Source organism: Macaca fascicularis, chromosome 19 (assembly GCF_037993035.2).
Source record: "Macaca fascicularis isolate 582-1 chromosome 19, T2T-MFA8v1.1".
In the NCBI taxonomy this organism is placed as follows: domain Eukaryota; kingdom Metazoa; phylum Chordata; class Mammalia; order Primates; family Cercopithecidae; genus Macaca; species Macaca fascicularis.
Window position 1 is genome coordinate 63,755,069 of NC_088393.1, and position 27,177 is coordinate 63,782,245.

The following is a 27,177-nucleotide window of genomic DNA, read 5'->3' on the forward strand; positions in this document are numbered from 1 at the left end:
TTAACATACACTCTACCTTTGTTATAGAATGTATATTAAATACTGAATAATCAAATATTAAAGCAGATTTCAGAAAATCGTATTTTCCATTTAGTAGTTATAAAAGCTGGGTAGTACATGTCTGTAGTCCTATCTACTCAGGAGGCTGAGACAGAAGGATCACTTGAGCCCAGCAGTCAGACTGGCCCGGGCAATATAGCAAAACCCTGACTGTAAAATATATAGGACATTAATGATGTGCCAACCATATCCATCCTTTCAAACTTAGAGGAAAATAAAGGCTGATAAATAATGCGGCGTTTCACATGCCCTATGGGAGCTCATAGAGGGGGTTCCTATCCAGATTTGGGTAGGTAATAGACAAAATGGACAGTTATACTTAAGATAATTCTTGAAGGACGACAAAAGAATATATTTGGAGTCTACAACAAGGATCAAACTATGGTCTGAGAGCCAAATCTAGACTTTGTTTTTATAAATAAAGTTTTATTGGAACATAGCCACACCCATTTGTTGACATTTTTCCTGGCCTCTCTTGAGCTATGGGAGAGTTAAAAATAGTTATGACAGGGACGTTATGGCCCACAAAGCCTAGAGTATTTACTGTCTAACCTGTTATAGAAAAAGGTTTCTAACCCCTATTCTACAGTATGAGTGAATTTGTCTCAACCTACTAAGTACAAACTAAGGGCCATGGGAAAAAAAGGGAGGGTGGGTTATATTATTTTCCCAAAGGCAGTTTTCCCTAAACTACCTTGCCAAAGGAAGCAAGATTCTAGAAAAGAAAAGATATCCCTAGAATTTCCTATTTCACCTGCCCATTTGTACCAAATGACAATGGTAACAAGGATTTAACTTATAACTATGAGGCAGAAATAAACTTAAAATAAGATACCAGACTGCTGAGCATATTCTTATACAGTCTCATAAGCACCTCAGGAGCTCATAAGCCATAGTGTTGCTATTTTATAAACAGGAGATGCTTTTAAGATATCAGTTTCTTGTATTTGAGCCAAAAAAAAAAAAAAAAAAAAAAAAGACATTTGAGGTAGAACATTTTCAAAAGAGTTCAAATTAAACAACTCCAACGATTTTTTTTTTTTTTTTTTTTGAGACAGAGTCTGGCTCTGTCGCCCAGGCTGGAGTGAGTGGCTGGATCTCAGCTCACTGCAAGCTCCACCTCCCGGGTTCACGCCATTCTCCTGCCTCAGCCTCCCGAGTAGCTGGGACTACAGGCGCCCGCCACCGCGCCCGGCTAGTTTTTTTGTATTTTTTTAGTAGAGACGGGGTTTCACCGTGTTAGCCAGGATGGTCTCAATCTCCTGACTATGTGATCTGCCCGTCTCGGCCTCCCAAAGTGCTGGAATTACGGGCGCCCGCCACCTGGCCCGGCTAGTTTTTTTGTATTTTTTTTAGTAGAGACAGGGTTTCACCGTGTTAGCCAGGATGGTCTCGATCTCCTGACCTCGTGATCTGCCCGTCTCGGCCTCCCAAAGTGCTGGGATTACAGGCTTCAGCCACCGCGCCCGGCCTCCAGCGAATTTTTTAAACAATTTTTTTCAGGCAAGTGGGAGGCTCATTACTTCTGAGAAAATATGAGAAGTTTGATTATTCAGCATCATTGATGAGGCACACTCAGAAAGCTGTAGTGACTTGTTACATATTTTTTCCTGGAAGTTGCATCAGAAGCCATTGCATCATGCCTAAGTTAGATGTCTTTGGCCAGTACCAGGGGCTTGGATATGGCCACCTCCCCCAGCGTATCCCTTTTCCAATAAAGCTATTTCCCAACAAAAAGATGCCCCTATGATCGCCCACCCCAAAAGATTCACTGCCTCAGACATTGTAAGCCAGGCCAGGGCGGGATCTTTGGGTCCCTTCTCCTGTGGCATTTTCCCATCCTATGTCCACCTGGGAGCAGGGGGAGGAGCCTGGTCCAGGCACCCTTCTCTATGTGATAAGGATCAGAGATTTTGTGAACTCTGCTCCTTCTGAGCTAAAAGGTGTCACCAACGAATCTCAGCATGCTTTCATGTCGCCTATCTTGGAGAGCCCGTGCTCCCGTACCCCTCTCACCCATGATGCCATCATTGGAATCTTATCCCTGTCACCAACCCCACCACCCAAGGCCTTACTGCAGCAGAAACACGGTCATCCAGGACAACTGTGGGAGACTTACTACAGCTCCTCTAACTGACAGGTTGGAAATATCAAGGGAAACGTCACATGCAACACTCCGTAGTTTTGTAAGTGATTCACACACAGGTCCAGTTGTTTCAGAGTTCGGCCGAGCAGAAGCACCCTTCCCAGGGAGCTGCAGCATTGTTCAGTGAGACAGCAGAAGACCAACCTGCGTGGGGACCACACACACACAGGAGAGTGAGTCAGTAACGCAGTGTGAGCGCCAGACAGGGAGCATCTGAGACCACCCACCCCACGCCCACGAGCGCCTCGATGCCCTCTGCTACCATCGCCCAAAATCTCTACCAATGACTTTCTTATTTGGAAAAGGAGATTAACAGTACCCCAAAGAGTGCAGAGGTCAACATATAGAATGGATAATGCAGAACAGGCCATGAGAAAAATCGAACTCCAACTTCCACTAATGGAATAACCTTATAGAAGTTACTTCTAGAACTTGGAGTCTCCCATTGTTTGATAAAGTATATTTGGATCAATTGAATCCTAAGATTTTTCAGTTTTTTTTTTTTTTTTTTTTTTTTTTGAGACAGTCTCGCTCTGTCGCCCAGGCTGGAGTACAGTGGCCGGATCTCAGCTCACTGCAAGCTCCGCCTCCCAGGTTTATGCCATTCTCCTGCCTCAGCCTGCCGAGTAGCTGGGACTACAGGCGCCCGCCACCTCGCCCGGCTAGATTTTTGTATTTTTTAGTAGAGACGGGGTTTCACCGTGTTAGCCAGGATGGTCTCGATCTCCTGACCTCGTGATCCGCCCGTCTCGGCCTCCCAAAGTGCTGGGATTACAGGCTTGAGCCACCGTGCCTGGCCTGATTTTTCAGTTTAAAAACTCACAATGAAAGAGTTACTTTGTTATTTATAAGTGAATATAGGAACTGTTGAAGATTTTTTAAACTAGGAAAAAGTAAAGACAGACAACACAGCAGAAGCCCTTTTGTAAGCCCATTTTGTGGTATCCCGTTTTGTCTGTCCAGGTTTAGCTTGGTGCCAATACATGGAAGTTTATTCAATCCTAATCTGGATTTCCAGCTTCTATTTTTTTCCATTATTTATTTTTAAATAATTTTTTAAATAGAGATGGGGGTCTCACTGTGTTGCCCAGGCTGGTCTTGAACTCCTGGGCTCAAGTGATCCACCTGCTTTGACCTCCCAAAGTGCTGGAATTATAGGTGTGAGACACCATACCCAGCCAATCCTCTACTTTTTTTAAACCGCTTTCTGTTTGCCCTGGGAATACTGCACTGGCAGGGAGCTGCACTTTTTTCTAAACAGGGGATGGGCTAAAAAGTTGGAAATAGGCCAGGCACGGTGGTTCATGCCTGTTATCCTGGCACCTAAGGAGGGGGAGATGGGAGGATCACCTGAAGTCAGGAGTTCAAGACTAGCCTGGTCAACATGGTGAAACCCTGTCTCTGCTAAAAATACAAAAATCAGCCAGCGTGGTGGCACACGCCTGTAGTCCCAACTGCTCGGGAGGCTGAGGCAGGAGAATTGTTTGAACTGGAGAGACGGAGGTTGAAGTGAGCCAAGATCTCACCACTGTACTCCAGCCTGGGCAACTCTGTCTCAAAAAAAAAAAAAAAATTGAAAATAACCAATTTATTTGTTGGAAATACTGAATCTTGGCTCTGGTATGGGAACAGGGTAGACTAGACCAGAGGTTGGCAGCAGACCAAGCTGGTCCCTTCCTGCTTTTGCATAGCTGCAAGCTTGGAATGGTTTTTGTGCTTTAAAATGATCGGAAAATGTTTATGTAATTCTATTAATTTGGGTTTGACGAGTGAAATGAGCTATGTTTTCCTTTGTATACTGATGTGTGCTTAAATTAATATGTACAAGTTAAGACTAAGAATGAGCTGGAGAAGTTTCCCTGTTGTCCTCGTAGAGACCAGTACCACCAACTCATTTGCATACTATTTTCCAGCTGTCAGATTTGGTCACGACCATAAATTTGGCCTTTTACAGGCATTTTCCTCAGACTACTGATTTCTTTCACGTTTAGGCTTAGAAATTCCTTGCCTACTTAAAATATGTTACCAAAACAAACGTTTTTGCTTAGTATATCGGGATTATTTTAAATACAGGTATGAACTATGAAAAACTCCACACCCAACAATCTAAGGTGATAAAAATGTTCTAAAAGTTGTATCGTAGTATTGTACAACTCTAAACACACATTAAAAACACATCAAATGTGTACTGTAAGTGCATGAATTTTCTGATATGTAAATTATACCTGGAGCCAGTAATTAAAAAAAGACAAAATCTAGCAGGAAACAAAAAACTTGTAGATATGACATGAAAAAAAAAATACCTACTTGGAGTCTGATTATTGAACCAATGATCTGTCCTTTTCATGAGATCTTTTACAACAAAATTAGCTCATATTGACAATTACTTACTGCATTCATCTGGGGCCAGATAGATCCTAGAACAATTTGAGATTTTAAAAATATGGCTGGGACTCTGTCTCAAAAAAAATTAAAAAAAGATAAAAACATATATAATGTGATATTATATAATATGAACAGGAGTTTGTGGTGTTACCCTGCAATCAAACAAGTATTTTTACAGGAAATATACAAAGAATATTATATCAGTTTGTGTGTTTTGAAATCTAGCAAGTCCTAAAAAGGGGCTAAAGGGGGCCAAGAAAAAGGGGGGCCAAAAAAGGGCAGAACAAAAACAAAAGATGACCTACTGTGTTCTTATCTTTTTGGAATTTGGAATTGTGAATGGGGAATTGTGTCCTTAAATACACTGAACTGCTTACTCCGTTTTGTTTTCTGACCATGTTTTACAGATCTCCACCCTTCATTTTTGTACCTTTATGTCTCACTGTTGCCACTTTTTTGCTGTCTTTCATTGTGTTTGCTGCGCCCCAACCTTATGGAAGACTGCCTTTTTTTTTTTTTTAGTAGAGACGGGGTTTCACCGTGTTAGCCAGGATGGTCTTGATCTCCTGACCTCGTGATCCGCCCATCTCGACCTCCCAAAGTGCTGGGATTACAGGCTTGAGACTGCCTTTCTAGCAACTTTCCCAGAGCAGAGACCGAACTTACCTAGGAGTAACCCACAGGAGGTATAGATACAGGAACAGCCTGTCTTCCACCTTCTTGAAAGGAGACTCAGGGGAAAAAAAAATCCTATTTCAAGGCAATCTAGCACCACACCTTTCCTTTGCTTTCGTCCTTGTGTTCTCAGTTACATCTCATCCCACACGACACCCAGTTCACGTGTTCATTGTGAGAACAATATAGGTTCCCTGCTCTTAGTCAGTTGCTATGGCCTAGGTGCTGTGTTTGGAATGTGGTGACCTTTTTTTTTTTTTTTTTGAGACAGAGTTTCACTCTGTCACCCAGGCTGGAGTCCAGTGGCGCCATCTTGGCTCACTGCAACCTCCGCCTCCCGGGTTCAAGCAAGTCTCCTGCCTCAGCCTCTCAAGTAGCTTGGACTACAGGCGCCCGTCACCACGCCCAGCTAAATTTTTTATTTTTAGTAGAGACAGGGTTTCACTGTGTTGGCCAGGCTGGTCTTGAACTCCTGACCTCGTGATCCGCCCGCCTTGGCCTCCCAAACTGCTGGGATTACAGGCATGAGCCACTATGCCCGGCTGTGACCACCATTTTTAACTCTCTCTCCAAAGATGTACATTTGGTCGTGTTATGACCCCACTGTCCAGATTGAGAAATTCAAACTGAAAAAAAATCCAGAAACATTTCTGCCAATGTTCCACAAATCAGCTGTCAACCCAGAGTATGAACCCAGACCTACTGAACTCCAAAGACCGTGCTTTTGTCTGCTTTCCTGTCCCTTTCCCTGCCACCGTTCTTTGATCGTGTGTTTAGATAGTCAAGTCAATCTGAGCTGCTACGTGGTGAACTTGTCTAAGCCAACTTACGCCAGTGATGTAAGAGTGCAGTTGGGATGAAGCAAGGCATTGCACAGTATGTTCACCCCGTCGTTCCTCAGCGGATTGTTGGTTAAAGTCAGTTTTCTCAGACTCCCGCCGTTGACAAGGAGCGAGGCGATTTCTCCGCATTCGCTGGCTCGCAAGTCACATTTCATCAAGCTGTAAGAGGAATCCGGAGATGAAAAGTGGCTCCCCTGTTTAAGCCATCCCCTCTTTTAAATTAAAAAAAAAAAAAAAATCAGACCCAACGAAGTGAGAGGATATCTACTTGGAAATAAATAGATCCCTCTGCTTCTAACCTTCGTCTCCCCACGCCACTTCTCAGAGTTCAAATTTGGGCGAAGTTACGGATTCAAGAAGGGCTGTGAGTAGGCAGTTCCTTCCCCTTCTGCATTCGTCTCCACGTGGCTTCCAGGGTGATGGTTCAGAATGGTACCTCAGGGATCAAGCAGCTCCCCTGACCACGGGATGTGGGTACGATCACATTTAGAAATCTGATCGAGACCCTCAACTTACCGTCACATTTACAAGGACTTCTGATGTTTTTTCTGCCTAACCTTGGTGCCCCACATGCTCTGGCTCTCAACTATCTGTCTACCTTTTTTTTTTTTTTTTTTTTGAGATGCACAGATACAACCCAGGCTGGAATGCAATGGCATGATCTTGGCTCACTACAACCTCTGCCTCCCGGGTTTAAGCGATTCTCCTGCCTCAGCCTCCCGAGTAGCTGGGATTACAGGCACACATCACCATGCCCGGCTAATTTTTATATTTTTAGTAGAGATCTGGTTTCACCATGCTGGTCAGGCTGGTCTTGAACTCCCAGCATCAGGGGATCCGCCCTCCTCGGCCTCCCAAAGTGCTGGGATTACAGGCGTGAGCCACTGCGCCCGGCCTAACTATTTGTTACTCATTCCGTACCATCCTCCCTGATCTCCTCACTCTCCCTCAAGTCCACAAGCACATTTTTGCTTCAGTGTCTAGTACCCTCATCTCCGCTTAGTGATTTTCCCCGTGGGACCCTCTTTCAAAAAAAAAAAAAAAATTTTTTTTTCCCTTAAATTATCCAGGAGTGGTGGTGCGCATGACTGCAGTCCCAGCTACTTGGGAGACTGAGGTGGGAGGATCTGTTGAACTCGGGAGTTCGAGGCTGCAGTGAACTATTATCATACCAATGTACTTCAGCTTGGATAACACAGCAAGACCCACCTCTTAAAAAAAAAAAAAAGAAAAGAGAAAAAATAAGTAAAATAAAAATAAATGATCTTTCCCCAGATAGCTGCATGGTTTGCTGTCTCGCTTCCTTCAACTTGTCACTCAATGTTCTCTTCTTTAATGAGGACTTTGCTAACCATCATTCAACTAATATTGTCTACCATGTTTCAGGCATTGTACGAAGTTCCTGGGATACAGCAGAGAACTGGAAGAAATACGATGGAATTCCAGCATTGTAAAGACAGGGCTGAACGTATAATGTGCCTAGCAGATGATCAGTTCTTTATAGAAAGTAAATCAGAGTAGGTCAGAGAAAGAAAAGGATGTATTCTACTTCCTTACGGGGCAACCACTGAGAGAAGTCTGAACTCCTCTCTCACTGAGCCATCGTACCTGGCCTGCGTATTCAATTTTGAATGAAAATGGAAGCCATTGGGGGTTTGAAGATTCGAGGACAGAAAAGTCACAAGATCTGACTTAAATAACGTAGAATTTTAGCAGAAACTTGAGAGAAGAGGGCAAGCTCTGAACCTCTAGGACAAGAGAATTTCTGTTAGAGGAAATGAGTGGAAAGAGTGTGAAGCAGGAGTAGGTTTGGTGTTTTAAACATCTACCACAAACAGTGCAGCCACAGCATGGGACATAAACAGGAGATGGGGACAGGGTTAGCCAGGGCCACCCAGCGTGAAATGGTATATTCTGTATTATTTTTTGAGACAGTTTTGCTCTTGTCACTCAGGCTGGAGTACAATGGTATGATCTTGGCTCACCACAACCTCTGCCTCTTGGGTTCAAGCAATTCTCCTGCCTGAGCCTCCCTAGTAGGCATGCACCACCACGCTTGGATAATTTTGTATTTTTAGTAAAGACGAGGTTTTGCCATGTTGGCCAGGCTGGTCTCGAATTCCTGACCTCAGGTGATCTGCCCGCATCGGCCTCCCAAAGTGTTGGGATTACAGGCGTGAGCCATCGCGCTGACCTGTGTATTCTATTTTGAATGAAAGTGGAAGCCATTGAGGGTTTGAAGATTAAAGGACAGAGTCATAAGATCTGACTTAAATTGCCATTATCCTTAGCAAACTAAGGCAAGGACAGAAAACCAAATACCACATGTTCTCACTTATAGATGGGAGCTAAATGATGAGAACACATGGACACACAGAGGGGAACAACACACACTGGGGCCGACTTGAGGGCTGAGATTCAGAGGAGGGAGAGGATCAGAAAAAATATCTATGAGGTACTAGGCTTAGTATGTAGGTGATGAAATAATCTGCACACCAAACTCCCATGCCACAAGTTTACCTACATAACAAACCTAAACATGTATCCCTGAAGCTAAAAGTTAAATAAACTAAAAAGAGTTAGTCTACCCTTGTAGTAAAGCTGCTAAATCAAAAAATAAACCTATGTTTTGCTTCAAACACAGACACACACCACCCCAAAACAAAACAATACAAACTAGATGAAAGTTGCCCTTCTCCACTCTCTTTTCCATGTAGCAAGCAAAGGTATGGACAGGTAGGAAGTTCTGAAGTACTGCAGGTAGGTGGGAGATGGGCTGGTCTACCATGCTTAGCAGTAAAGGAAGCAGGAAGGAGTCAGATGGATCTACTCTAACAATAGACCTAGAAAAGTTGTCTAAGCCAAGCCACAAGAAAATCTGTATTTGAAATGCCTGTTTAAATATCAAAGTAAGAGGCTGAGGTGGGCAGATCACGTGAGGTCGGAGTTTGAGACCAGCCTGGCCGACGTGGCAAAACCCTGTCTCTACTAAAAATACAAAAGTTAGCGGGGTGTGGTGGTGCACCCCTGTGGTCCCAGCTACTGGGGAGGGTGAGGCACAAAAATTGCCTGAACCCAGGAGGCGGAGGTTGAAGTGAGCCGAGATGGCCCCACTGCACTCCAGCCTGGGCGACAGCAAGACTTCGTCTGATAAATAAATATCAAAGTTGTTATCTCTGTAAGTACTTCATTGAGTCTGAATCCAGGAGAAATGTTTATAAATAAGTACCTGAGAGTCTTCATCACATAGAGGCTACTTAATGCCATGAATAAGAACGCATAGAAGGGGTATAGAGAAGACATTTAGAACCACTTGGAAATACCCCAAAGATAAGAGTCCAGGAAGATGAAAAACAAGCAAAGACAACTGAGGAGGAACAATCAAGGTTTGGGAGAAACCAAAGGCCAAGAGGAAATGTGTTCCAAGGTGAAAGGAGTTTGGGGCGGGGAGGCATTGAGGTAGGGGAGAAGCTACCTACAAAGTGGCAAGAGAGTTGGCATTTAGCTGGGAGAATGTGATACGGAGAAAGGATGCCGAGTGAGATGGAAGGCAATGACTCTCAAGAACCATGGAATCTGAAATATGTCAGAAAGAAAGTGAGGAGCTGGGTACAGTGGCTTCCAGCACTTTGGGAGGCTGAGGTGGGTGGATCACTTGAGCTCAGGAGTTCGAGACCAGCCTGGCCAACATGGTGAAACCCCATCTCTACCACAAACACAAAAAGTAGCTGTATGTGGTGGCAAGCGCCTGTAATCCCAGCTACTCAGGAGGCTGAAGCAGGAAAATCGCTTAAACCTGGGAGGTGGAGGTTTCAGTGAGCTGAGATCACACCACTGTGCTCCAGCCAGGGCAAAAAGAGTGAAACTCCATCTCAAGACAAAAACAAAAACAAAACAAAACAAAACAAAAAAAAAGAAAGGGATGAGGGAGGTGAAAGAGTGAGAAGCTGCTGCTCAAATGGCTGAAGGACCCAGTAGGATTAAAGGGTGGGAAGATTTGCTTATAAGACAAAGTAGCTTGAGAATACAGGAGGTGCTGTTAGAGCATGAGGTACTTGAAATTGAGAGTACAAGCGAAATGCACTTATTGGAGATGAGGTCTAGCAAGTGGCATTATCCAATATTGAGTCACTAGCAAATAGAGCTACTGAGCACTCAAAGCATGGCTAGCATGACTGAGGCACTGGAGTGTTAGTTTTACTACATTTACATTGGTATTTATTATTTATTTATTTATTGAGATAGAGTTTTGCTCTTGTTGCCCAGGCTGAAATGCAGTGGCGCCATCTCAGCTCACTGCAACCCCCGCCTCCCGGGTTCAAGCGATTCTCTTGCCTCACCCTCTTGAGTAGCTGGGATTACAGGCACCTGCCACCATACCTGGCTAATTTTTGTATTTTTAGTAGAGGCAGGGTTTCACTGTGTTGGCCAGGCTGGTCTCGAACTCTCGAATTCCTCACCTCAAGTGATCCACCCCCTCTGCCTCCCAAAGTGCTGAGATTACAGGCGTGAGCTGCCAGGCTTGGCTAGTTTAAATTTAAAGGTTGATTCCAAATTATTGGAAGACTTAAGTATGTTTAGGACATGGGCATGTGAATTAGTTCTCTCAATTGTAAATTTTATGAAATCAATATGGAGGTCAAACAATTCTGATGATAATGTGCCTGAGTGGTGATGTTCTCTGAAATACTGGGTTCTGCAGCCTTTATACAAGAAGGAATACAAAATCACATCAATAGCTTTTTATAGTAATGACATATGGATATAATTTGATATGCTTGGTTAAAATACTGTTAAAATTAGTTTCAAGGCTGGGCACGGTGGCTCACGCCTATAATCTCAGCACTTTGGGAGGCTGAGGCCTGTGGATCATCTGAGGTCAGGAGTTCAAGACCAGCCTGACCAACATGGAGAAACCCTGTCTCTACTAAAAATACAAAATTAGCTGGGCATGGTGGCACATGCCTGTAATCCCAGCTACTTGGGAGGCTGAGGCAGGAGAATCACTTGAACCTGGGAGTCAGAGGTTGCGGTGAGCTGAGATCCCAACATTGCACTCTAGCTTGGGCAACAGGGGTGAAACTCCATCTCAAACAACAACAACAACAACAACAACAACAACAACAACAACAACAACAACAGAAAATTAGTTGCTTCCTTTTACTTTTTAATGTGGCTACTGGAAAATTTCAGTCTGTGGCTTGAATAATTTCCACTGGACAGTGTTTTAGGGTTTGACTAGTAGTCTGTACTTCAGAATGACCAGAGGAATTAGATCATTAGAGAAATATCAGTCAAGGGAGGGAGAAGCCACATTATATGAAATATCAATGTAGAAATTCAACTCAAAAGACAGGAATAATGTTGGTGAGAGAAATAAATCACGTGCTAAAAAAAAATTGAGGAATGAATGACATGAAAAAAGTAGGAGCAGGTAGTGTTATTGAAGGGGCACCTCTATCCACCAACACCCAGCCATTCCCCTCACATGCACTGAGCTTTCAGCCGAGCAACGACTCACCTCAGATGACGTATTTGGCATGTGGACTTGTCCAGGATCTCACGCAGAAGTGAAAACATATTTAAGGAAATGGACGTACAGTTGAGGCTCAGGTGTATCAGGCTCCGGTTACGAGCCAAAGCCTTGAGTAAGTCTTCAAAACCAGAAGCAGTCGAGATATAGGACAACCTGTGGAAGACAAAATAGCAGGAAAGCACCAGTGAAGGTTCAAACATCTTCTCCGCAATTTCTCCTGCCTGCCTCACTTCATTCTGTAACAAAGATTCTCAGTGGATTATGTCCTCACACGTGGCTCCCTATCTTAAATTTTAGTCAGGTCAGAAGACTATTGCTAATTCCAAGGTCAGCTTGTTGACTTTGAAGCAATCCCCTGGGTCTTTACAGTGTGTTCACCTCATGACCTTTCTTAAGCAGGACCCACAAGTGGATACTAAGAATACATCCACATGCACAAAGATACTAAGATACATCCACATGCACAAGTTTAACCATGTTTTTCTATACTGAGAGCAAAAGCCAAAATATGCTGATGGCTGATATAGCCACAGGATCAACCACATGTAAATTTTTCAGTTTCAGCAGTCCTAGCCAGAGCAATCAGGCAAGAGGAGGAAATAAATGGCATCCAAATACGAAGAGAAGAAGTCAAACTATCCCTGTTTGCAGATGACATGATTCCATATCCAGAAAACCCCATAGTATAGGCCCCAAATCTTCTTCAGCTGATAAACTGCAAAAGTTTCAGGATACAAAAAGAGAAAAATAAAATCAATGTACAAAAATCACTAGCATTCCTATACACCAAAGACAGCCAAGCTGAGAGCCAAATCAGAAGTGTAATTCTATCCACAATTGCCTCACAAAAAATACCTAGGAATACAGCTAACTAGAGAGGTGAAAGATCAAAAGGAGAATTACAAAACACTGCTCAAAGAGATCAGATGACACAAACAACGGAAAAAAATATTCCATGCTCATGGAGAGAAGAATCAATATTGTTAAAACGGCCATATTACCCAAAGCAATTTACAGATTCAATGCTATTCCTATCAAATTACCAATGGTATTCTTCACAGAACTAGAAAAAACTATTTAAAGTTCACATAGAACCAAAAAAGAGCCCCAATAGCCAAAGCAATCAATCCTAAGCAAAAAGAACAAAGCTGGAGGCATCACGCTAACTGATTTCCAACTATACTATAGGATTATGATAACCAAAACAGCATGGTACTGGTACAGAAACAGATACATAGACCAGTGGAACAGAATAGAGAGCCCAGAAATGAGGCCACACAACTACAACAGTCTGATCTTCAACAAAGTTGACAAAAGAAAAACAATGGAGAGAAGACTCCCTTTTCAACAAATGGTGCTGGGATAACTGGCTAGTCATATGCAGAAGACTGAAACTGAATGCCTTCTTCACACCACCTACAAAAACCAACTCAAGATGGATTAAAGACAAAATGAAATGCAAAACTATTAAAACCTGGGAGGGGCCGGGCACAGTGACTCATGCCTGTAATCCCAGCACTTTGGGAGGCTCAGGTGGGCGGATCACAAGGTCAGGAGTTGAAGACCAGCCTGGCCAACATAGTGAAATGCTCTCTCTACTAAAAACACAAAAATTAGCTGGGCATGGTGGTGGGTGCCTGTAGTCCCAACTACTCAGGAGGCTGAGGCAGGAGAATTGCTTGAACCTGGGAGGCAGAGGTTACAGTGAGCTGAGATCATGCCACTGCACTGGGGACCACAGCAAGATTGTTACAAAAAAAACCAAAAAAACAAAAAATAAAAAACTAGGCAATACCATTCTGGACATAGGAATGGGCAAACATTTCGACATGAAGATGCCAAGAACAATTGCAACAAAAGCAAAAATTGATAAATGGAATGTAATTAAACAAAAGTGTTTATGCACAGCAAAAGAAACTATCAGAGTAAACAGACAACCTACAGAATGGGAGAAAACCTTTGCAAAGAATGCATCTGACAAAGGTCTAATACCCACATCTATAAGGAACTTAAATTTACAAGAAAAAAATAACCTCCTTAAAAAGTGGGCAAAGAAGGTAACAGTTTTCAGAAGGTGACATACATGCAGACAACAGGCATATGAAAAAGAACTCGATATCACTGATTAGAGAAATGCAAATCAAAATCATGAGATACCATCTTACACCAGCCAGAACGGCTACTATTTAAGAATCAAAAAATAACAGGCCGAGCGTGGAGGCTCATGCTTGTAATCCCAGCCCTTTGGGAGGCCAACGTGGGCGGATCACTTGAGGTCAGGAGTTTAAAACCAGCTTGGCCAACATGGCAAAACCCCATCTCCACCAAAAATACAAAAAATTAAGCTGCTTGGTGGTGCATGTCGTTAACCCCAGCTACTTAGGAGGCTGAGGCAGAAGAATCACTTGAACCTGTGAGGCGAAGGACCAGTGAGTCGAGATCGTGCCACTGCACCCTAGCCTGGGTGACAGATCAAGACTCCACCTCAAAAAAAAAAAAAAAAAAATATATATATATATATATATATGTGTGTGTGTGTGTGTGTGTGTGTGTGTGCGTGTGTGTGTGTGTTATATAAATAAAACAGATGCTGGCAAGGATGTTCCCATTGTTGGTGGGAGTGTAAATTAATTCAACCATTGTGGAAAGCAGTGCGGTGGTTCCTCAAAGAGCTAAAAGCAGACCTACCATTTGACCCAGCAATCCCATTACTGGGTGTATACTGAAAGGAATATAAATTATTCTACCAAAAAGATACATGCACATGAATGTTCAATGCAGCACTATTCACAATAGCAAAGACATGCAATCAACCTAATACCTATCAACAAGATTGGATAGATGTGATACATACATACCATGGAATACTATGCAGCCATCAAAAAGAACGAGGGCATGTTTTTGGTGTTTTTTTCCTGCGGGGCGGGGGGGAGGGCAGGAATATGGATGGAGTTGGAGGCCCTTATCCTTAGCAAACTAACACAGGAACAGAAAACCAAATACTGCATGTTCTCACTTGTAAGAGGGAGCTAAATGATGAGAACTCATGGACCTGAAGAGGGGAACAACAGATACTGGGGTCTACTTGAGGGGAAGAGGGAGAGGATCAGAAAAAAAAATAGGTACTAGGCTTAGTATCTGGGCATACAGTCTTACAGTTTATATACAAAATACGTATGTCAAACCTGTGACCCAAGTTTACCTGTATAAACAGGCTTGCACATGTACCACTGAACCTAAAGTTAAAAAAATAATTCATGGCTGGGTAGGGTGGCTCACGCCTGTAATCCCAGCACTTTGGGAGGCTGCGACAGGCGGATCACAAGGTCAAGAAATCGAGACCATCCTGGCTAACATAGTGAAACCCTGTTTCTATTAAAAATACAAAAGTTAGCCAGGCGTGGTGACACGCAACTGTCATCCCAGCTACTCGGGAGACTGAGGCAGAAGAATCGTTTGAAGAGTCAGAGCAAGACTCTGACTCAAAAAAATAACAAATAACAATTCACAGTTTCACTGAGGAAAAAGAAGTTGTCCTCGAGTCCCACCACCACCACTGGTCCTCACTCCCCACCCCGGAAGGTTTTTCATCACTCCCTTGGAGTTGAAGCAGGACATCAGGGCAACAGCTTTGGTCATTGTCTCTAAGGGCCAGCTAGAGAAAAGAGTTAGGAATCTCCAACTCAACATTAAAGGAGACAGACAGGAAGGGAAATGTGGAAGCTGGCCAACCCTTGGAGGAATAACTGAGGATTGAGGATCCTATGGTAAATCCAGACGTAGAACACACGGGCAGCCCTTTTAATTTACTTCCCAGCCTATGTGGTTACTTGGTGGAAGACCGGATGTTTTCCATGTTGCTGTATTTCCAGAGTCCTTTACCCAGCGATTCTCTTGATCCCCATTTTACACAAACAACTTCTCTCCCATGTCTTTGCCCTGTGTTGCAACAAAACTATTTAAGGTTTTTTAAAACACACACCCACACGCACACGCACGCACACACACACACACACACACACACACACACACACACACACACACAGGAGTCTCACTCTGTTGCCCAGGCTGGAGTTCAGTGGTGCAATCTCAGCTCACTGGAAACTCCGCCTCCCGGGTTCAAGCGATTCTCCTGCCTCAGCCTCCCAAGTAGCTGAGATTACAGTTGCATGCCACCACACCTGGCTTTTTTGTATTTTTAGTAGAGACGGGGTTTCACCATGTTGACCAGGCTGGTTTAGAACTCCCGACCTCAAGTGATCCACCCACCTCAGCCTCTCAAAGTGCTAGGATTACAGGGGTAAGTCACTGCACCCGGCCTAAAATTCTTCAGTTCTCCTCTCCATTTTCAAGTAGGCTTTCCAGCTCTCACCACCCTTCCAGAACTGTTGTTGGCCAACAATGACTTCCACCTTGCTCATGTCATTTGGTCAATTCTCAGTCTTCAGTCTCCTTGAATAAGGACTGCCATCTGACACAGTTGACCTTTCCTTCGTTAGTAAATGTGCCTCACTGGGATCTGAGGATACCACACGCCCTTTACTTTTCCTTCTAGCCTAATGACTCCCTCAAAGGCCTTCGCTAGTTTGTGCTTTTCTCCCCAACCACTTCATGTTGGAGAACTCTGGGCAACAGTCTTGGGATCGTTTTGCTTCCTGAGCACATTCCTATCCTTGGTGAACTCAGTCCTTGGCTTTAAATATACATTTGTGTTATACACATGTATATATGAATGACACCCACATTTTACCTTCAGTTCAGAAACATTCCACACTGCTCTTTGGACACCTAATAGACATCGCAACTTTAGCTCAAACAACTTTAGACTGACCTTCCTCAAATTCTTGCTCCCGCCATCGCTTCCCATCTCAGCGGCAATTCTCATGTGGCAGTTTCCAAAACAAAGATCTTGGGGCAACTCTTCTATCTCCTAGTCTAGATTTAATCAAGGAATTATCCTTTGTCAACATACGCCCCGGAGTTGGCACCTCACCAACCTCTACTATTCATACCCTCGGAGGCACCATGGATTCGCACCTGGCAAACACCAAGAAAAGGAGCCTCCTCTGAACTTTCAGATTCTGTCCTACGGTCCCTGATTGGTCATTTTTAAACACAGCATCCAGAATGAGCTTCTTAAAATACAAGCTAAATTATGGCATCTCTGCTCAAAACCCCTCAAAACTCCTCACCTCACTCCAGAAAACCCAGTCCCGACACTGATGTACAACACCGTGATCATGACGTACATACCTGTGAGCCATTTCCGTCATACCCTTCCTGCCTCACACTGGTCTAACCACGTAGGTCTCTGAACACAAAGCCTTCGTTTCATGGATCCCCACCCCTCCCAGGGGATGACCAAGAGTTTATGTGGCTCATTCTTTCACCTCATTCAAGTCCTTGCTCAAATCTCACTTTCTCTGTGGAACTTATTACTACGGCTTGTACCCTCCCATACCCCTAAATACCCACTTATGCACGCTGACCTTGCCATTCTTTTCCCCATAACATCATTACCCTAAAATACTTTAAAACGCATGTACTTATTATGTCTGCCTATATTCTGTCTCATCAGATAGCAAGCAAGGAAATTTGTCTTTTTTCCCCATCGATATATCCTAGTGCTTAGGTAAGCACCCCAAACAAAGTATGCATTCTTCTTGAATGAAAATAAAGCCAACTCCTGGGCTTCCGGAATCCTAAGATCATATATGTTGATGTGCACTGAATAGTTTAGTGACATTTCCTATAGCGCTATTATAAACTCAGATAAATACTCAATTTTCCCAATGACTGTTTAGGCAAGTACAGCTGTTTTTCACCTGATTCTAATGCATTCCCTAGGAAAGAAACTGCTAGACTCCTAGCCTGACCCATTTTTGCTTTCTTCCTTAGGATAAATCCAGTTGTTACTATTTCTTCCTGATTGCAAGGGACTACTTTCCCAGTCCACCTTTGTAGTTCTATGAAGCTGTGTGAGGACAAGGTAAACAGGCCAATGAGATGCGAGCAGAAGTGATGCAAGAGTTTGGAAAAGGCTCCATCAAGGAAGCTCCTGAAGCTTCTAGATCAACCTTTCCTTCTCCCTTCTGTTGCTTCCTGCCTTGAAGGCAGCCATGACGACTGGGACCTCAGACGCCATTGTGGCCCAAGGTCATCTTTATCATAGACACACTAAAGATGGTTGAGAAGTACAGAAGGAGCCTAGGCCCTGATGAGCCTGACCTGAAAGTGTGTTTTGTATATTATCTTCTCCCAGAGAAAGAAAAAGATCACCGTTATTCCTGGGGGAACCTCTAAGGCAGAAGTTGATAGAGTACTTACTTGAGTGTACGAAGTTTACAGCTAGAATGCTCCAGGGCTTTAGACAGAATCCTTTCCGAAATATCATTAAGGTCACTGTCAAAAAGATGCAGCTCCCAGAGGGTGTCCATCGTACAAAAAAGAGAACAGATCTCTCTCCAGTAGACGAGGCTCTTCATTTGACTACATAGAAGAAAAATTGAGTTTTCCGATGGAATCGATTCAACTCCAGCAATTTGTAAAACACGTGAATTAAAGGATCTTTTGAGAGTGTCTGTTGTCTGACCCAGACTTAATACCAGGCAGCAAGAAATAAAGTAGGGTCAAGCATGAAAAAACAACATTCAGATCCACTAAAGTAGTTGGTGATTCCATATTCAGGTAAGATACATCTGAGTGCAGGGCCTTTAAATGCGAGAATATTTTAAAACTTCAATATTAAAAATCAATGTTGCATGTTTTGTGTTATCATGAACATTCCTATAATGTAAAAATACAAGGTTTATTTCTGTTTAATCTCTACAACATATCTGAAGAAATTAGGTTAAACCACTGGTTTGCAATGAGGCAGTTCTGCCCCTCAGCAGACATTTGGTGATATAGATTTTTGTTGCTGTCACAAGTGGGGAAAAAGGGACCCTACTGGCCACCGGAGAGACCAGAGATACTGCTAAACCACTTACAATGCGCAAGATAGACCCCCACCACAAAAGAACGGCTGGCCCAAAATGTCAACAGTGCCGAGGCTTAACTCAAAGTTTGAGTTTAAATAGAAGCAGAGAGATTTAAGTCACTGGTCTAATTAGAAGCTCGACTGGAAATTAAATTCTTCATGGCCCCGAGTTTGTCTTGTTCTGGTCAACAAGCTCTAGAATTATGGGCAGGTCTTACGAAGACAGAAAAGAGGATTTATTTTTTAAAGACTCACCTAGCAGTTGGCCTTACAAGTGGCTCTTTGTATTCAAAGATGCGCTGAACACTCAACTTAAATGTCCTCAGGTGACAGCAGTACTCGAGACAGTATAATGAGACCATCATATCCTTGTTTGATTGAAGGTAAAGGGTGACCTCCTTGAGAGTGTTCGCAACCTTCTTCACAAATTCTTCTTCCTGATTCTCAAAGAGACAGTAGAACAAAGACCCGTGGTGCGTCAACTTTTGCTGGTCTCGGCCCAAATGTTTCATGTATTCCACCGAGTACCTCCTGAAGCTCTCTACCATGGGTAGCTGGTAGCCGAAGGTTGTCTCAAGAATCTTTCTCCTGTTTTCATTTAGAAGACCAAAAATGAAAGTAAACACTTGATTGAAGTTACAGTATTGTTCTCTCTTCTCTTTATACCCTCTGCTGCCTGAGGGGATCAGACAGTTGGGTACTGCCATCAGAAATGCAATGGCTGCACAAAACTCCTGGACGTTCAAGTGTATGAACTTGTAACGGTCTTTGTGAGTGCTGCTCGGCAACAGAATATTCACGGCCTGCAACACAGAGAAATCAACCTCGGTAAACCCAACACATCTGAGGTCTTCACCACTGAAATTGAGGGTGCTCAGAAACAGTCCTCCTGCGGCCAGCAAACATAGCCGTCTTAGGAGACCTAGGTGATACTGATTGGCAGTGAGTCCAGCCTTTGATGTCAACGCATCAGCAAGAAAGTGGGCATGTAGATCCGTGGGTGTTTCGCAGCAGTGTTGGGGGTCGTGCCCCTTGTCCATCTGCCGATTCAGGACAGTACATGTGATCCAGCATAGGATGGCGACCCGGCACAGACCCGTGAGTATTTCATTGTCATGTACAAGCATGAGGGCTGTCGACGCCCTCTGACGGTCGTTAAAGAAAGAGTGAAAATATAGCTCCCTCTTCTCATTCGAGAACTGCAAGGTCACGTAGCAGTCTGTGGTTTTCAAGAACATTTTGATGTTTTCCTCCCTCGTGGGCCTTGAGGAGATGAGGAACCAGCAACCTGGGGCCATTTGTCTCTTCAGCAAACTGACCAGGAGAATTGGAATTGGAACTTTCTGGGTGCTGTTACTACACAAAGCATGTTCATTGACATTTAACTCGAACCTTAGGTTGTCCACGTCCTCCAGGATGAAAAGGAGTTTCTTGGGATCAGACAGGATGTCTGCAATGGGAGCCTGGCCGTCAGGCCAGTCCTTGGCGATCAGCTCAGCCAAGCTGCTGTCGGTCATCTGGTTTATTTCGTGAGAAGTGAGGTGAACGACGTACGAGATCATGTTCTGCCACATCTCGCCGTTGATCCACTTCATCACAGCCAGGTTTATAGTCATAGTTTTTCCAGATGCTCTATCTCCCATCAGGAACACATTGAGATCGTTGGCTGAATAACAGCTGGTAGAATCATAGGCTAATTGAAGTACGTAGAACACATCTGATGCAACGTTACAAAAAAATTTATAATGAAATTCTCCAAAAGTGTGATTTTCCCATCGCACCGTGATTTTTCTCCTCATGAGAGCCTTGCATGCCTCCTGATTGCCTAATCCAGCGAGTACGGGGCAGAAAATAGAACAAAGATAAAAGTTCAAGATGTAAGAACAGTTTTAGCTTCTTTTCGTGTTTACAGGATACAAAGTGTAGTAGAAATTTTTTACTTACTATATCACAAAGATATAGGTACAAAGATATTTACTATCATGTTGATTTGTTTTTGAGATGGAGTTTTGCTCTTATTGCCCAGGCTGGAGTGCAGTGGCACGATCTGGGCTCACCGCAGCCTCCACCTCCTGAGTTCAAGTGATTCTCCTGCCTCAGCCTCCTGAGTAGCTGGGATTACAGGTACGCACCACCACGCCTGGCTAATTTTTTGTATTTTTAGTAAAGACAGGGTTTTGCCATGTTAGCAAGGCTAGTCTCGAACTCCTGACCTCAGGTGATCCACCTGCCTTGGCCTCCCAATGTTCTGGGATTACAGGCATGAGCCACTGCGCCTAGCCGATGTTGCTTTAAAGGAAAAAGTTTGAACAAAACCTATTTAACCCAAACAATGGGGTCGACAGATCTGTTTGAGCATTGCTCTTTATCCTGCAAGGGCTTCCCTCTCATATGTTGGCATCAAGAACATATTTCTTTCCTTTTTGGGGGTTCCCTAGCATTTTACGTAGCCTTCAATTATAATGTTTCGTTTCACACCCAGTTTTTCCTTTGAGATAATAACTCGAGCTCAGGGACTGTTTCCTGGTATGTATTCAGCTCAGAGTATCTACTTATTACATCTTGGCCTGTCAGTCATGAGTTACACGTTCATCTTTCCTTCTATTTTCTTGTTTATGCATATCATTACTTAAATCCAGATCATTTAATGAACTACTTAAGATTGAAATGATATATGGAATAAAGTTAAAATGTATCGTAAAAGGGAGTCTTATTTCTTGAGAATACACAAGATTACAGTCCCACTGCAAAAACAAAAATGTTAAGACATAAGTATAAAGCTATCGTAGAGGTATGATACAGAAATGATCCAAATAAGTGAATTCCTAGAAGATGACTTCTTCCTCGGTGAGCAGGTACCTGAAAATGTTTTTATCCCTGGGTAAGGGCAGGCAGAAGAGGGAGCCAGGCAGCCTGGAAGAAGTTTGATGGGATAAATAAAAGCCAACGATTAATAGCTGCAGCAGGGCTGGTGTGGTGGACCTGAATGTACTAGAATGTGACACGCTAGCTCCTTGCCGTGGAGATGAGCCTGATGGATAAACGGGCCTGATCCCACCCTCAAGACTACCAGGGCTGCCCAGTTCTGATTCATCACATCCCAACAGACTGGCCGAGACAGGACTTTCTCCTTACTGTCTTTATATATGATGTTCAGTATACAATAAAAAATTGAGATTCAAAGTAGAAAACCATGATGATGATGGTGGTGAGTATGGTTCGTGATTATAAACCATGATTTATCATCAAGAAAAAAATCTTTGGAAGATGTCTATTTAGGTGTTTTTTGTTTGTTTGTTTTTGGCCAATTTATTGATTGGGTTATCCGTTTTCTTGTTATTGAGTTCCTTATATATTTTGAATATAGTTCTGTATCATACAGAGTTTACAAATATATATTCTCCTAGTCCAGGGGTCTCTTCACTCATTTCCTTTGCCATTCAGAAGCTTTCCAGTTACACACACACACACACACACACACGAGAATAAGTATGTGAGACAATAGATTTGTTAGCTTCATGTCCACATTCCACAATGGAAGCATATCTAAACATCACATTGTCCCTTATAATTACGCATAACTATTTGTCAAAAGTAAAATAAAAACTGAATAGAAGCATACGTACATATAACCCAGCTTTTGGAATCAGGAGGTAATAATTTTATAAGTTTCATAATATATTACATATATATCCCCATATATTATGTATATAGAGTATAAGAATCAGGTGGATGGTCTGTAACTTAAAATATACACTATGCAAAACAAACCTTGCTAAACTTTCCACCTGTTAAGGTTCCCACCATGCTGGGCTAATTTTTCTATTTTCAGTATAGACGGAGTTTCACCATGTTGGCCAGGCTGGTCTCGAACTTGTGACCTCAGGTGATCCGCCCGCCTTGGCCTCTCAAAGTGCTGGGATTACAGGTGTGAGCCACCACGCCTGGTCATCCTCTACCATTTTAATAAGTTTTCAACATGCCTTTGACCTTCAATGGACTTTATAGATTACTTCTTCCATTCCAATTGTTCTCCTATCTAGATATGCTGATATAACTCACTTGTAAAAACCTTGGACGGATACCCATGAAAACTGATAAATCCTTACTCCTTCTGCAGGAACCCCAGAATGGGGATGGCTTAAGATGTTTTTAACCTTATCCAAAAATGCTTAGGTGAAAATTTGATAAATCAAAACGGGCCTAAGTATAGTATAGGGTGTGACTTTTTTTTTTTTGGATACAGGGTCTCGCTTTGTCATCCAGGCTAGAGTGCAATGGCGCAATCATGTCTCACCACAGCCTCTGCCTCCCAGGTTCAAACAGTTGTTCCACTTCAGCCTCCCAACTAGCTGGGATTACAGGCACACGCCATACCTGGCTATTTTTAAATTTTATTTGTAGAGACAGGGTCTCGCCATGTTGGCAAGGCTGGTCTCAAACTCCCAGCCTCAAGCAATCCACTTGTCTCGGCCTCCCAAAGTACAAGTGTGAATCACTGCACCTGGCCTGACTATTTTTACACAGTTGTATCTGTCTGACTTGAAAGTTCCTGAAGGAGATAGCTATTAATGTTAGGTATAGCTCAAGGTTGTGGGATTCCAGGTGACTTTAGTTTCTTTTTTTGTACTTTTTGAATACTGTATGCTATGTAATAGATTTTTTCTGGTTGTAAATTTATATGGGAGAAGATGTGAAAAGCAGTTTTCAGCTTTCAAATAAGGTGGGTGAGTGAAGTATGCTAGCCAAGTTTCCCTACTGCTCACCAGATTCTGCCTCAGACTCTGTACCTTCTCATTTTGTGCTGGAGGTTTAAATCTGGGACCAAACCTGGACCTGGTCCACGAGATGGTTTTACTTAAATTTCAAGCCATGTTTTAATTTGAAATAGCTGCCAACCATTAAATGTTAAAAAGAGGCAGACACTCCAGATCTCTGGTTTCTCATCACATCAGAAGGGCTGGTAGTCCTGGGGCCTCAGTACCATTTTCAAATATCGACAGCAGTTTAGTAGATGTTCAATCATTTGTTTTAGGCTATAACTGGAGACAACCTGAAATATTTTTCTCCATATGACCAATTAAGGGACAGTAGTAAACCTGAACATATATTTTACCTAGAGCTGGGCAGCTACTTTGTACATTTTCAGTACTTGCCTGGCTGGTCCCTATGAGTCTTTCTAGATGGCTAGAGGATATACAATGGATAGGCCCAGGCACAGTGGCTCATGGGGTCAGGAGTTCGAGATCAGTCTGGTCAACATGGTGAAACCCCATCTCTACTAGAAATACAAAAAGTTAGCGGGGTGTGGTGGTGGGTGCCTGTAATCCCAGCTACTCGGGAGGCTGAGGCAGGAGAATTGCTTGAACCCAGGAGGTAGAGGTTGCGGTGAACTGAGATCAGGCCACTGCACTCCAGCCTGGGCGACAGAGCGAGACTCAAAAAATTATATATATTTATATGTGTATATATTTATATATATCTATATAAATATATATACATATATTTTACATATAAAATATATAAATATAAACATATAACTATAAACATGTATGTATATATGTATATATATTTCTATAAACATATAAATATACATTAAGATATAAATATAAATAGATATATAAATAAAAAGGATAGAAAAGACATGACAAAAAAGCCTGGTATTTAAAGTCAGTTATGTCCAGGCCTGGTGGTGTGCACCTGTCATCCCAGCTACTCCAGAGGCTGAGGCAGGAAGATTGCTCGAGCCCAGGATTCAAGGCTACAGTGAGCTATGATTGCACCACTGCACTCCAGCATGGGCAACAGAGAGCCTGTTTTTTGTTTTTCTGAGACGGAATCTTGCTCTGTCGCCCAGGCTGGAGTGCAATGGTGTGATCTCAGCTCACTGCAACCTCTGCCTCCCAGGTTCCAGGTTCAAGCAATTCTCCTGCCTCAGCCTCCCGAGTAGCTGGGATTACAGGCATGTGCCACCACGCCCAGCTAATTTTTGTATTTTTAGTAGAGACAGGGGTTTCACCATATTGGTCAGGCTGGTTTCGAACTCCTGACTTCAGGTAATCCACCAGCCTCAACCTCCCAAATACTACTCTGCATGATCTTTACACAGAGCCCCCTACATTTCTGTAGCTGGATCTTACAGTAGGAGTTTACCTGGGGTGCTAACTCTCCATGATCTTCACACAGAGCCCCCCACAATTCTACAGCTGGATCTTATGGTTCTAGGACAGAGCTCCATGCTGGGAAATCTGCTCTAGCTGAGTACTTTGAGTCTAATCCTTTGGCTGGCTACTTTCATATAAGCTGGTTAGCATAATAGAAAATAAAGGTAGAATCAGAAAGCCACAAGATAGAACACGACCCTCGTCCAATCCATCCCTGGTCCTCACGTGACTTCCAGTTCTTTGGGGATGGAAAAGTCATGTATCAAAACCACCAAGCTAAACAATTCCATCAGCAAGTAGACTAAGGACACGAATAGACGCTTCTCAAAAGAAGATACACAAATGGCTAATATCTGATAGTCCTTGAAAAATGAATATGAAAAAAATGCCCAACATCACTAATGATCAGGGAAATGCAAATCGAAACCACAATGCAATCCCACCTTACTCCTGCAACAATGGCCATGATAAAAAAAAAATTAAAAAGATAGATGTTGGTGTGGACGTGGTAAAAGGGAACACTTTTACACTGCTGGTGGGAATGTCAACTGCTATGAAAACCAGTGTGGATATTCCTTAAAGAACTAAAAGGAAAACTAACCATTTGATCCAGTAATCCTACTACTGGGTATCTACCCAGAGGAAAAGAAGTCATTAAACAAGACAGACATGTGCACACACGTTTATAGTGGCACAATTCGCGATTGCAAAAATATGGAACCAGCCCAAATGTCCATCAATCAGCAAGTGGATAAAGAAATTGTGAACACACACACACACACACACACACACCACACACTACTCAGTCATAAAAAGAAATGAAATAATGGCATTTGCAGCAACCTGGATGGGACTGGAGACCATTATTCTAAGTGAAGTAACTCAGGGATGGAAAACCAAACATTGTATGTTCTTATGAGTGGGAGCTAAGTTAAGAGGATGCAAAGGCATAAGAATGATACATTGGACTGCAGGGACTCAGTGGCAAGTGTGAGAGGGAGGTGAGGGATAAAAGACTACACACTGGGGACAGTGTGCACCGATCGGGTGGTGGGGGCACCAAAATTTTAGAAATCACCACCAAAGAACTTACTCATGTAATCCAATACCACCTGTTTCCCAAAAACCTATTTAAAAAAAAAAAAAGGCCCAACACCCAGCTTCCTGTGAAGTGCCCCGATTTCTACCCACCCTTCTCATGACCCCACTCACGGTTTCTTCTGCCAATGATCTTCATACAATGATCTTCCTTACGCATCATTAGAAATATGCTGTATAGCATATTCCATATATGCTGTCCTTCATAAGAGATTGGCAACAAGTTAGCCAGTTGTTCTTTTGTCGCCCCTAAATTAATCAGTGGAACCTGTGGCAGTTTGAAATCCAGAATCTTGCGTGCCAGATACTTCTTAAAACTCTGAAATTCCTTGTCACTGAGATTCTCCAGATACCACAGCAGGTCAAAGTCAGTAGAATTCGATTCTGCCATCTTGCTTCTCCAAGGAAGGCAGACTTCAGAGAAAAGGGATTTTGAGGCACCAGAAATAGGAGATCTAAAAAATAGATGTGGAATCAGACAATCAAACCACACAGCAATGCCAATTCATCCAAAGCTGACATCCTAGAAAATTCCTGTGATGTGATAGAAGCTCCTTTCTGATAGATCATCAATGATAGGTCTGAACTCTTTCCGTCTGGGTCAATGGCCTTGTCAATCGATCTTGGTAAATTTCTAGGTTCTGTTAAGGTGGAATATCAGTTGTGTTAAAAGGCAACATTCTTATGGTAAAAGTTATCCCTGATTATCAAATAGCATATCGGTTGAGAATCGAGTATCATATAGGAACGTTGGAGGGGAAGTGTTTCTTTTGAAATTGTCACCCCTGTGTAGATTGGAAATCTATGCTTATGGTCTGTTACAAGATAGGCTGTTGTCTATGAAACTCCTCTATGCTAGAATAATTTGTATGGCAATCGGCTGTATTTACAATGACTATACTCCTTGGAGGTATGTCATTGATACAGATAAGGACTCTTAATGAAGAGGCAACTGTTATAATAAGCAAATAGGCTGTTTGTGGTCTTGTACGCTGCTGACAAGAAATCTAAGTTACGATGTACTCTGTTCTGTCTCGTTACTATATAAATGAGCCAAATACAGTCCCTAGGTTATTTTTTTCACTCTAGGCTGAAACCTGTTAGTGCATAAAGCCCACTGGCTTCAAACTTTGTTTATACATCCAATTGTTTCAAACACAGCCCAAATAAGCAGATGTTTAGTCATGTAGAACCTGCCTGCTTTGCATACCTCACAGAACTGCTCCCAGCGTCTGCCAGCAATAGGTAAGTCCCCAGGGTCAAGATGACTGCAAGGTGCTCCTGCCCTTTGG

At 42.9% G+C, this 27,177-nt stretch overlaps 1 protein-coding gene across 1 annotated transcript in view; it reads right to left on the reverse strand.

Annotated features, from left to right (window-relative positions):
* NLRP11 (NLR family pyrin domain containing 11) overlaps positions 1 to 26,342 on the reverse strand; it is a 31,466-nt gene extending 5,124 nt beyond the window's left edge. The window contains exons 1-6 of the mRNA XM_015442111.4: positions 26,000 to 26,342; positions 18,879 to 20,448; positions 17,972 to 18,133; positions 11,630 to 11,797; positions 6,097 to 6,267; positions 2,180 to 2,350 (exon numbers count right to left, since the gene is read on the reverse strand). Of these exons, the coding sequence (XP_015297597.3) occupies positions 2,180 to 2,350; positions 6,097 to 6,267; positions 11,630 to 11,797; positions 17,972 to 18,133; positions 18,879 to 20,448; positions 26,000 to 26,276 (2,519 nt within the window). The 5' untranslated portion in view covers positions 26,277 to 26,342. The remainder of the gene's footprint in view (positions 1 to 2,179; positions 2,351 to 6,096; positions 6,268 to 11,629; positions 11,798 to 17,971; positions 18,134 to 18,878; positions 20,449 to 25,999) is intronic.
* Between the last annotated feature and the right edge of the window lie 835 nt (positions 26,343 to 27,177).